The 13,411-nt window shown below is 40.2% G+C and overlaps 1 protein-coding gene across 1 annotated transcript in view; it reads left to right on the top strand.

Moving 5' to 3' along the window:
- The window catches only part of NOTCH4 (notch receptor 4), a 127,680-nt gene that overhangs the window by 66,006 nt on the left and 48,263 nt on the right, over nucleotides 1-13,411 (top strand). The window contains exons 12-14 of the mRNA XM_077483835.1: nucleotides 4,164-4,356; nucleotides 7,887-8,032; nucleotides 11,848-11,967. Coding sequence (XP_077339961.1) covers nucleotides 4,164-4,356; nucleotides 7,887-8,032; nucleotides 11,848-11,967 — 459 coding nt within the window. The remainder of the gene's footprint in view (nucleotides 1-4,163; nucleotides 4,357-7,886; nucleotides 8,033-11,847; nucleotides 11,968-13,411) is intronic.

The following is a 13,411-nucleotide window of genomic DNA, read 5'->3' as shown; positions in this document are numbered from 1 at the left end:
GAATCATCAGTACAGCACTGGATGAAAGATGCAAGGGTCCGTCAGGAGTCCAGAAACACATTGACCTTTTGTACACACACACTAATTACAAACAGATCACAGGTGAGGGTGATTACCTTTAATAGCCATTCAAACCCCTTTGTGTCAACTTGTGTGCATGTTATCAGGCCAAAATCACCAGGGTATGTAAACTTTTAATCGGGGTCATTTGGGTAGTTTCTGTTGTCATTATGATTTAAAAAGAATAAACACAGTTGATTGATAATAAATGGCTTCAGCCAAACACTAACCATGAGTGAAAAAAAAGTTTTTGTGTTATCATTCATATTCTCTGAAAAATGGCCAAGAAGTCATAAATTCTGCCAGGGTATGTAAACTTATGAGCACAACTGTATTTGTAAAACATTTTGAAAATCATTTATCATTTTCCTTCCACTTCACAATTATGTGCCACTTTGTGTTGATCTATCACATAAAAATCCTAATAAAATACATGAAAAAACATGACAAAATGTGGAAAATGTCAAGGGGTGTGAATACTTTTTCAAAGCACTGTAGATAAATGCAAATTCAAACTGATGAATGAAACAAAAAAAAACAAAAAATATTTTGAAACTTATAAATCACATGTGAAAAGTGAAAGTGCAAATGAGTAACTCAAAATAATTTGATAAAATATAATGTGGAATATCTCTCAGACTTAGAAATAGACAATTGTGTGCAGAATGGTTGTGAGTCGAAGGCTGGTCTATCAGAATCCCAGAAAAATAGCAAAAGTAATAGAAGCCCGGTGCTCAAAAGGCACAGCTAGTGCCCCTAGGGATTTCAAACCAATAGACCAAGGAGTAATTAAAATATATATGTATACTTTTTATTAATTTACAAAATACATAGGTATATAGTACAAAATGCATATAGACAAAAAGTACTTGACAATGCTTAATTCAGAGCAGGCTTTAGACGATATGTACAGTAGATAGTATTGCCGACATGTTTCGGACTTTCCGTCCTTTTTCCAAGGCAAGAACAACGTCTCTCTCAGACTTAATGTTAAAGTCCATCAAAAAATGCATCTACTCAAATGATGGTGACAAAGTGATCATTGCTTAAGGAAATTTCTACTCAAAGGTGCTTTAGTGCTCCTTATATAGAAAGGGGGGCCTCTTACCAGATGAAGTTGATCTCGAATTACAGAGATCAAAAATGCAAACTTCATCTCCAAAGTGAACTTTTTCATTGGCCAATAACTTCTGGTATTGCACTGTCAATAATGGATTGAATGAACCCACCCTTTTGGATCTAAAAAGCTGTATAAATAGGGTGAAGCCTCATAGTGTAATAATGTTTATGTAGACTTTATTATAAAAAATAATACATTGAGGCAGTGGAAAATGAAAGGTAGTGTTAAAAGCAGTCCTGCCACAGTGTCATCCAACTTAGCCGACACGTAATAAAGTCACACACAGACTCTGTCCGACGCGTTTCATCACAAATGGCATTCTCTGGGATTGGAGATTCCCTTTTTATTGGCATTTTCTTTGTGTGATTGTATGAACATCCAACTGCCGAATTATCTGTTGAGAAGAATCAAAACATAAATGCTCCTGTCACCTATGTATGTGGATTTATGCACTGAGCAGACCGCTTTGATTTTGTACTTATTTCTAGGTAGCAAAAGCAACAGGCCAGCATAATCCAACCTGGAAAATTGGTATTTCCTTCTAAACCGATCAGTTGGGGGTGTTGGTACAGGTAGTGTAGTTCCTAAGAACATATAGTCATCACTTAATTCAGGCAAAAATTGGCCAAATTGTGTAAAGTGAACCCTCAAATTAAAATTCACACTTCATTTAAATCAGTGGGACACATCGGACTTTTTTAAATCTTGTTGTAATTGTGATTGAGATAGTTTACTTTTCTTTACAATAATGAAAAAAACACTCCTGAGCACATTCATGAGACCTGAAGCCCCACTGATAGACCCCATAGGTATTCTAACAGAGCCGTTGTTCATGTGCTTGGAAACTGCAGTGAGCTTGTTCTCTGTCAACCGGACAGTCCATGTGTTGTAGATGTGTTTTGAGATAAGACCAGTAATTTTAAGGATGAGTGCATATGAATAAATTTTTGAATCCAATGTGAAGCCAAGGCAAAGAAAAAAAATTATATAAACCATATGCAGGACAAAAAAAAATACACAGTACACGTCTGCAGCACATGTACATTTTCCTGTGCTTTATCCCCTTTGACCACCCAACAAGTGCAACAAAACACGTGATGATCTGTCAGAAATGTACTCAGCAGTTATGGCCTGTTGTGGGCTGACAACACACAGAGTGGTGTCAGCCCTGCCCAGTTGTCCTTTGTAAACTACTCACTACTAAACCACTCCCGCTCCCAGATCTCCACAACATAACGGCTCATTATCCTGTAGTCCAAGATGAGAACTAGGAGGGCTCGTTGGGATAACTCTTGAATATCTGAGATTTCGGGGATAACAGCTCTGAATTTCTGATAAGATCAACAGGTTTTTGTTAACTCATATCAAACAGATATAACAAAATACGTCCAATGATATATTTAACAAACCAAAAAGTTACAAAAAAGTGAAGTTCATTGTTAGGGTTTACATACACTTTAAGCCCTTGTACACACGGTCGGACATTCCGATGGAAAATGTCAGATCGGACTATGTTGTCGGATAATCCGACAGTGTGTGGGCTCCATCGGACTGTTTCCGTCGGAATATCCGACGGACCAAGTTTTCCAGCTGGGCTATAAAACTTTGCGACAACATGATCCGATCGGACTTTGTCCGATCATGTGTAGAGAATTCCGATCGGACAAAGTGCCATGCATGCTCAGATCAAATTCCTAGACCAAAGCTATTGGCTACTAGCCTGAACGTAGTCCCGTCGTAACGAAATAACGTCATCATGTTCTGAACGATCGGATTTTCCGACAACTTTGTCCGACCGTGTGTATGCAACACAAGTTTCGGACAAAATCCATCAGACAAAATCCGATGGATTTTGTTGTCGGAATGGCCGACCGTGTGTACAAGGGCTTAGTGTTAAGTTTACATACATTTTAAGAGATAGGTTATGTTTTAGGGTTTAGTTACAAGTTTTAGAGTCAGAATAAAATTAGGTTGAGGTTAAAGGTCATTGTGACTTTTTTATACAATATTTCACTTGGATTAGCACTGAAATCCCCTTGCCCCAGAACACAAGCACTGGGATTCTGACACTAAAGCCTCGTAAACACAATCAGATTGTTGGCAGGGGATTGTGTGATGACAGACTGTTGGTCTAAAATCCGACCGTTAGTATGCTCCTTCAGACAATTGTCCAAATTTCGGCCAACAAATGTTGGATGGCAGGCTAGTACGTTTTTGGCGGACAATGGTCTGTTGTCAGATTTTCGAATCGTCTGTACACAAATCTGTCACACAAGAGTCCAAAGTACAAACATGCATGCTCGGAATCAATGCTCACCAAACACAACATTAGCAGAAGGAGCCCAAAGGGTAGCGCTCAAGAGCTGAAATTCCACGTAGTACGCCACTACGTTCGTATTTGTTGGCTGACAATTGTGTGCCGTTAGTATGCAAGACAAGTTCCTGGCACACGCCCTTTGGACATAAGTCTGACGCTCTGTTGGCCAACAATCCGATCGTGTGTACAAGGCTTAAAAGTTATTATAGAATACAGACCAGATCTGGTGATTTTTGATTTATAGATTGCTCCTGATTTTTGGAAAGATGGGTTGCCTTGTAAGTAAACTAGCCATAAGTACAGTCACCTGGAGGTGAAGTTGGCTTATAAGAGGGGTCAACCTAACCGGTATGCTGCTGCTCCTTCACTATCCAATCACAATCCTTCAGGAGAAAAAAAGGAGGTAAAATCCTGGCAGTGCTGTTTGACCGGGATGTTAGAATTGCATTTTTTGGCAGGTATGATCGTTTAGATATTTATCTTCCCTTTTTTAAAGCCGGATGTAAACTGGGGCACTACAGCTATGTTAATCAGATGCTCAGGTCAGATATTTTTTTTTCTTCAGGCTTCCTTTTTTGGAGCCTTTAATCATTACCCTTACCGTAGTTGTACATTTTGTAACTGATGTCTTAATTCTGTTCTCAGTAAATTACATTTTCTTTTCAGGCACCCATTGTGAAACAGACATTAATCAGTGCAGGTCCGGACCATGCCAGAATGGAGGCACCTGCCAAGATTTGGATGATGGGTTTCAGTGTTCCTGCCCACCAGGAACTGTCCTTCCCGAGTGTACCTTGGAGAATATCACCTCCGTCAATACAACATGCCTTCATGGCAGCAGTCAGATACAAAACAACAGGTGAGGCCAGAAAGTTACAGGATCAATGGTGGGATTCAGTGAAGACTTGTCACGCTTACCCCTAACGAAGGTGGTCATACACTATAGCTGTAAGGATAAGCCCGAACACCCCCCGGTTTGGTTCGCACCAGAACCTGCGAACAGACCTAAAATTTGTGTGAACTTTAGAACCCTATTAAAGTCTATGGGACTCGAACGTTCAAAATCAAAAGTGCTAAAGTCTAATATGCAAGTTATTGTCCTAAAAAGTGTTTGGGGACCTGGTCCTGCCCCAAGGGACATGTATCAATGCAAAAAAAGTTTTAAAAATTGCAGTTTTTTCGGGAGCACTGATTTTAATAATGCTTAAATTTAAACAATAAAAGTGTAATATTCCTTTAAATTTCGTACCTGGCGGTGTGTATATTATGCCTGTAAAGGGGTGCATGTTTCCCATGCTTAGAACTGTCCCTGCACAAAGTGTCATTTCTGCAGGAAAAAAAGTCATTTAAAAGCACTTAAAAGCGGCTATAATGAATTGTCCCCATAATACAGAGAACAGTCATTGAAAGTCATTGATAAAAAAAAAAAGCTTGGGGTTCCCCCAAATTCAATTACCTGGCCCTTCAGGTCTGGTATGGGTATTAAGGGAAACCCTGCATCAAATAAAAAAAAAATGCCGTGGGGTTCCCCCCAAATATCCATACCAGATCCTTTATCCGAGCACGCAACCTGGCAGGCCGCAGGAAAAGAGGGGGGGACGAAGCCCCCCCTTCTGAACCGTACCAGGCCACATGCCCTCAACATTGGGAGGATGCTTTGGGGGTCTGGTACGAAATTTAAAGGAATATTACACTTTTATTGTTTCACTTTAAGCATTATTAAAATCACTGCTCCCAAAAAAATTGCATTGATACATGTCCCCTGGGGCAGGACCCAGGTCCCCAAACACTTTTTATGACAATAACTTGCATATAAGCCTTTAAAATTAGCACTTTATATTTCTCCCATAGACTTTTACAGGGTGTTCCATGGCTTTTCGAATTTGCCGCGAACACCCCAAATTGTGCGCTGTTCGGCGAACAGGCAATGTTCGAGTCGAACATGAGTTTGACTCAAACTCGAAGCTCATCCCTATATAGCTGGCTTCTTTGTTCTCCACCTATAGCAGCCCTTTTTCCCATAAGGAAAGCAGGCCCCAGGAAGTATACACAAAGCTATAATGCCTGGCTACCACACCAGGGCATGCGCAAACTGAGCAAAGCAAATGGGTACTTGCTGTTGGCAGACAGACAAGGTTCAGAATAGTCAGGGACAAAATCCGAATTCAAAAACAGCCAGAGTTCAGAGAATAGTTGATATTCGATCCAAGGTCATCAACAGGGTAATCCAATCTAGCAAAGACAAACAGGTAGCTTTGGCAGGTATTACACATTCTATCATAAGCATGAGACTGGTTTGGTTGGCTTAAATCAGGTTTGGTCTCCACCCAGAGACTGGCCATATTAATCACCTTGCAGGTGGACAGACAGACAAGGAAAATGCCACGGCCAAAACCAGGATGCTGGAATGAGGAGCAGGAGCACTAGACGCTCCTGACAAGACCAGGATTGTTCCATGTCCCTGAGAAAGATTTTCATTTTCAGTTATGGGTCCAACAAGAAGAGAAGGTTGTTTTGTCTTGTGAATATTTCCTCAAAAACGAACATCAAACAAATAAAAGCCTTATGTATTGAAATCAGTTATGAACACTCATGTATTTACAATTAGTAACATTTTACAATTTTTTTTGCATATTTGAGTTTCTTTATAATATAGTTACAAAAATTATATGGGGCCCATTTATAACAGAAAGCAGATAAAGCTAACTGATCTTGGGTGGACACCTTGGGGTTTACTACACACTGCATCCAGGGGGGGGGTAGATTAGTAGGGAGATGGGGAAGTATTTTTACGTAAATCACCAGTATGCCCACAGAATATCCACACCATTGCTTTATAAATCAACCCTTTTGTTATATGCCATAGAACTATAATATGTAGCAGTGGATAATCCAACCTGCGGCCCACGATGGCTATGAATGCAGCCCAACACAAAATCGTAAACTTATTTAAATTTGTTGATTTTTTTTGTAAAAATGCTTTTTAGCTTTGCAAACACGAGGAAAATTGTACGGTGTTTCTTTACTGGACTTTATCTCCCCCCCCCCCCCCCCAAAAAAAATCCCACCCATCCCAATTACACCTTATTTATGGCATCAGTTTTCGGCAGCGCCTATATTTTTGAGCCACTGTTCAAGTATGAGCAAATGAAGAGCAAAATTAGAACCAAAATATCTGAGAAGAACCTTGATAATTTATTAAGAATTGCTACTTCATCCCTCGAGACAGATATTGATGTGTTAGTTCATCAAAAGGAGTGTCAAATAACGCACTCGTTTTATGTTGCCCTCTTTTACTTTTATAATAAAAAATATTTTTTTTAAATTACGTTTTATTACTGATATATACTGTAGGTACATTATTTACTGTATATCAGTGATCGTTAACTTGTGATCTGCCAAACATTTTCTGCTCCTCTGCTATCCTTATTGTTAGTGTATTTTATGGGTGGTCCAAGACAATTCCTCTTCTTCCAGTGTGGACCAGGAAGGTCAAAAGGTTGGACACTCTTGCCTTAGATAATTCATGAAGGACTCCATGATTTATGGTGGCCATATTTCTGTTCCCAGGAGAAATGAACAGAGAAAAGTAGTGCTGCATTGCCCATTAAGCCTACAAAAGGTCTACTATTGGTAGAATGTCTGACAGAAAAAGTCAGACAGAAGCTTTTCATTGTATATTCTGATCGTGTGTGTGCCTCATCTGACTTTTTTTTTTTTTTTTTTCGAACATTCTGACAGACCTAGAAATGGAACATGTTCTAAATATTTTTGACGGAACCAATTCCTATTGGGAAAACCGCTAGTCTGTATGCTGTTCCTGACCCCACTGACCAAAAACGACGCATGCTATGAAGCAAGTACGAGACAGAAGCTATTGGCTACTGGCTATTGAACTTCCTTTTTCTAGTCCCGTCGTACGTGTTGTATGTCACCGCATTCTTGAAAGTCGTGTGTCCGCAAGACAGTATCAGCGGAATTCCGTCGGAAGAACCTTTAGAGTTTATTCCAACGAGAAAACCGGTCGTATGTGCAGGGCATAAGTGGGCCCCCAATACATGTACAACATTAAAAAATCGATACCATGAATCTGATACAATCAATAGAGAATTTGTGTATTATGATGTAAACTGCCAACATATACAGCATATTATTTTTTAACCTATAATATAGTGGATATACTGATAGACAAATAATAATAATATTCCATTCTGACATTGGAGATACACCAGGGTATTGCTTCAAAGGCAGTAATAATAAGAATGCCAAGAATGAGTCACATCATGCACATCAGATAAACAATTAATTATTTTGGGGGTTTGACTTTCAAGCAAATGCAATTTTGTGATCCCTCGTTAATATTATTCTTTTGCTTCTCTTCTCTTGCAGTTCTCAGTGTGTCTGTGATGTAGGGTGGACAGGGCCATCCTGTGATACCCCCATTAATGAGTGCACCACTGTCCATTGTGAGAACGGGGGACTATGCCATCCTCACCCAGATGGATATAACTGTTCGTGCCAAGCAGGATTCACAGGTACCAAAATTGTTTGTGGTCAGACCAGCAGACTGATGACCTAATAATGTTCTACCACAGCTTTTCTCAACCAACCTTCTCAAGCTTTCCTCCTGAGGTTGGTAAGGGTTCTTTCAGCAGTGTTCATTGGTGATTTAATTTCCCATTTACACTGACCACCAATAAAAGTTGAAAACTTTCCCATAGAATATCAATGTAAGATGTCATTTGGGGTGACTGTCTGCTATTTATTTTTTATTGTTGTATACCGAAAGTGTTAAAAAAAAAAAATCTGCCCTAGGATTCAAATAGTCTAGGTACTCAACATTCCTCATTTTCATATTGAAGACTTTCCACAATCTATTCACCAATCTGTGGGCTCGAAAGTTTGAGAAAAGTTGGTCTACTGATGCATCATTCTTTGAAAGATGACCCATAGAGGGAGATTTACTAAAACTGGAGCACACAGAATCGGAGGCAGCTGTGCATGGTAGACAATCAGCTTCTCACCCCATCTTGTTCAATTAAGTTTTGCACTCTCCAGTTTTAGTAAATAAACCCCATACTAAAAGGGTCATCATAAATAATTCATAAGAGACCGAAGTTATCCTATCTTTAGCTGGTTTATAGTAAGGGTTCCATTGCTGACCTGTCCTGTCCTGGCAAAGGTCCTTTTGACATACTTCTCCTATGGGTCACATCACAGAAGTGCACTTATTCTTTTATTATTATTTATTATTATAATAATTATTTATTATGTGACCCCCACTTCAGCTGACACAGCCAACGTCACAGAGCCGGTCCTGACAATAATGTTGGTATCTGCCCAGATGCCTGACCGGCAGCTTGCTCAGTCTCTCAGCATACCCCTGTGAGACTGAGCCAGCTGCTGCCGTCCCCTGCACACCCCAGAGCATCAGTGAGTGCTGGAGGAGCAGAGCACAGAACAGTGACTGATAATCACCCAACCCTATGAACTGAGCAATCAGAGGTCTTTGATCACTCAGTTCTCGGTGTGGAGCCAGCAACGGATCGATGCTGCAGCCATCTAGGTAAGTATAAATGTTTGTTATTTTCCATTTCCGAACTTCTTTTTTAAGATGCTATTTTCCTGGATATTAATCCAGTTGTGTAAGTACTTTTGGAGGCACAGGCCCACAACAAGTATGTGGTTCAGGACTTATGTGTTATCAGTAAGCAAGTGAAAGTATTGTAGCCAGGCAACTTGTACTTTTGGAAAGAGATCAGCAATGACAGCCTCCATATATTTCACAGTACAGATTCCCCTTCAAAGACTTATGAGAACAGATTGTTTGATGGGTTTTGATAACATATTTTTTTTAATTTTGAATGCTTGTCAATGAGATGTTTGACTCACTGGCCTCTCATGAATGCTACTGATTCTAGCCAATCTAGGAAGATTTCTCCTCCCTTCCTGTTCTGCTGACAACAACAAAAAAAATCTGTCACGTTAACAATTGCCAAGAGGACTGTTGGAAAGCTACTGTATAGACTCCTAAGTGTGTGTTCACACTTGCTGCAGCTCACAGCAAGGGGTCCAGTGCATCCCTGTACACCGATTCAGATGCAAAACAGGTCCGAATTTTTGCCTGAATTCAGACCTAATTCGGATCCTAAGACACACAGGGCCCTTCTTCAATGTGGGTCAACCCATATGTGTGTGAACCCATGCCATTGCGAGCCAGACACACTCTCCTGTCATGCGAATAGGATGCAGAGAAACCCACATCTAATTTGCCTAATGGGCAAGATGATGCTAGACACATGGTTAAGCCTTACTTTCTTTGCTAAAAATCAACAGGAACACAGACAGAAAATGATATCATACCCATGTAGTTCCCCTAGGAAAAACATTGCATTGTATAAGGACAACAATATAAAATATGAACAATGGTTGATGCACCTGTATGAACAACATGAAACATGGAAAAATCTAAAGTAGGGATCTCTTCAGGCAACAAAAAATTCCAAAACACAAAATGTTGCATTACTGTCTATGGTTAAGCCCGTACGGGGCATAAAAGTGTTAAAGGCTTAACCATAGACAGTAATGCAACATTTTGTGTTTTGGAATTTTTTGTTGCCTGAAGAGATGCCTACTTTAGATTTTTCCTTATTTCATGTTGTTCATACAGGTGCATTAACCATTTTTCATATTTTATATTGTTGTCCTTGTACAATGCTTTGTTTTCCCTAGTGGAACTACATGGGTATGATATAATTTCCTGTCTGTGTTCCTGTTGATTTTTAGTAAAGAAAGAAAGGCTTAACCATGTGTCTAGCATCATCTTGCCCATTAGGCAAATTGGATGTCGGTTTCCCCGCATCCTATTCGCATGACAGGAGAGTGTGTCTGGCTCGCAATGGTGCCGGTTCACACACCTCTAACGATCGGACTTTCCGACAACAAAACCGTGGAATTTTGTTTGAAGGTTGTTGGTTCCAACTTGTCTTGCATACACATGGTCACACAAATGTTGGCCAACAATTACGAACATACTAGATGTACAACGTGGATTTTTAGCTCTTTAGTGCCACCTTTTGGGCTCATTCTGCTAATTTCGTGTTTGTAAAAGTTTGGTGAGTGTTGATTCGCGCTTTTCATTTGGCGTTTTTTATTTTGCGCTATTATTATTATTATTCTTGATAACACTTGAAAAAAAAGCAATTTGAAAATTGAAAATTTGAAAATTCGTTTGCAATAACCCCATCAGTATCACCAGCAAAGCAGCTTCATTATTATCCCATTAAAGAAAAAGAGAATGTGCTCTGCATTTGGAGATTTACTAATTTGCCACGTCACAAATGTTAATTCTCCATTACAAACGCTAGTTTACAAGAAGGGGCGCTTCTGCTTCTGAGCATGCTCGGACTTTTGTGCATGGACTTGTGTACACACGATCGGACTTTCCGACAACAAAGTGTTGTTGACGGAAAATTTGAGGACCTGCTAGGCAACATTTGTTGGCGGAAAGTCCCATAGCAAATGTTCGATGGAGCATACACACGGTTGGTCTTTCCGACAACAAGCTCACATCCAACATTTCCCGTCGGAAAATCCAATCATGTGTATGTGGCATTAGGGTGGGGCAATTCGAAGGGGGATCTTGACAGCGTCTGCATGCGACTGGAGTATGAAGTTGGTAGGGCAGGACTTACCATTGGACTTGACTGGGCTCAAGCCCATGGGCCCAGCCCAATAGGGGGCCCCGCTGAGATACTTAGCCAAGTGTACTCGGCTCCGCTCACAGTCACGCCCAGTCCCGCCCTATGATGGACATAACACAGGGACTGGGCGTGACTGTGAGCCGAGCCGAGTACACTCGGCTACTCTCGGCTCCGCTTGGGACTGCAAAAGGACCCGAGAACCACAGAGAGGACCTGAGAACCACCGAGATACAGAGGACTCTCAGCGGCGCCATTTTTAAACTTCAAGACTGCAATGACAAGGCTACACTGACAAGGCTGCAAATGACACTGGACGAGGCTGCAGATGGATGGGCAAGGCTGCAGATGGACACTAATATGGGCATTTAAATGTGAGTTTTTTCCTTAAACTTTCCTCCTAAAAGTTTTTTTCCTTAAAATTCCCTCCTAAACTTGGGGTGCGTGTTATACGCTGATAAATAAGGTATTATATAGAAGGTAGGGCCCGAAAGTTACTCAAGCCCAGGGGCCCCCACCGCCCTAAGTCCTGCCCTGGAAGTTGGTGTTAATCTCAGTGCTGTCATTGGTGTGTAGACCTTTAGTTTTTCGGTACAAACTGCTTTACTGTTTCAGAGTGTGTGCAAAAATATACTTTTGTTTCTTTGTAGGGTTAAATTGTGAAATAGCTGTTCAGCTGTGTTCTCCTGAGACCTGTCTTAATGGAGGCACTTGTAATGAGAACCCCAACATCACTGATCCATCATGCCTTTGCCCCGCAGAATGGCAAGGTAAGTCATATTCTGCCTTTTTTTAATGAAATGAATATTGAATTTGTATGGATTTCCTTTTTTTATTATGGAAAGGACTAAATGTTACACAACATTTTAAAGTGAACCTGTGCTCAAATTAAGCACATTCTAGTATTTGCCTATTCTGTATATATTCTGTCCATATTGGCACGAGAACACAAAAGGAAGGACTTTCACTGAGTCAACAAATATAGCGTGGTGGTCCCATCCCTGTGTTGAATTCAAAAAGAAAACCCCCCTTAATGGGACTTTAATAGACCACCGACACCATCAAAGTACAACTAAAACATACATTTTATTTATAAGATACAGAATGATAAAAAGAGACACATAAACACTTGATGTCTCCAGTAAAATATACAACCAAAAAATTGTTACAACAAAACAACATCTATACAAAGACCACTACTACTCTTGTAGATATCCCAAACCCGACACATTTCCAGTTGCTGTTATTACAGAACTTTCATCAGGGGTGGAGAGCAGGAACTGGTAACATAGTAGTACTTCTTTTTAGAAGCGCTCTTCTGAGTGTATGAAATGGAAGCGCTTAAAAGTACCAGAATCACTTAAACACAATGGCAGATCTATAAATGGTATGGTAACACATGATGCCGTCCTCCATAAATCGCTTCGGAGTATAGGATGTGAGTGTTACATCCACTTTCCCCAAGGGCTGAAAGGGGTTTATTAGTACTAAGCAACCCCTAACGACAGAATTATCGTCCCCAAATAAGGCTTCCCACGTAGCCTATGGGTGTAAATACCGGTCCGGCGGTGTGAGCTGCATAAGGTCTCAGGCTAAGGAAATTGGCACGAGACCTCTCATACCCAGAAGACCTCAGTTCTACTTTAATTTCACCTTATCCATTGACTCTGATAAACTCCAAAGTACTTCACCAAGAATTTAATCAAATTCCTGATTTTCATCAAAATCTAAAACCCTCAATTTTGCTCATCTCTAATGCCAACCTCTGAAATAGACTACTGGAGCTCAACCACAACTGTAAGAAGCAATGAGCACTATCAACACAATTAGACACTTCTAAAAAGTAAGTGATATGTGTTTAGTTATAGTTTAACACCTCCATGTAAGCACAAAAAAAATCCGTAGCAGGATCCCTACATATTTTAAATTTTCAGCAAGTAGTTGAAGCTTTTGACTCTTTTCACGTGTTTCTTCTTAGCCCCACTGATGAAAAAAGTAGGTTACAGATCCCAATAGCTCAAGCTTAAAGCCTAAGTTTGCTAAAGCAAAAACAACAAATCAGCACAAGGAACATTACTTATTATCAGTATGATGTGTCCTTTGTTCTGCTGTCTCTTACTTTAGTAGAAATCTTCCTCCTCTGTTTTCCTTACCCCCAATCGTTTGAGGTTAATAGAGCAGAGAGACCTGTGACAGACACTCATCAAGAATGCT

Source organism: Lithobates pipiens, unplaced genomic scaffold, assembly GCF_037356315.1.
Source record: "Lithobates pipiens isolate NorthernLeopardFrog02 unplaced genomic scaffold, aLitPip1_a1.2 Scaffold_1, whole genome shotgun sequence".
NCBI lineage: Eukaryota > Metazoa > Chordata > Amphibia > Anura > Ranidae > Lithobates > Lithobates pipiens.
The sequence above is the reverse complement of the archived record's forward strand: the minus strand, read 5'-3'. Positions and strand labels throughout refer to the sequence as shown.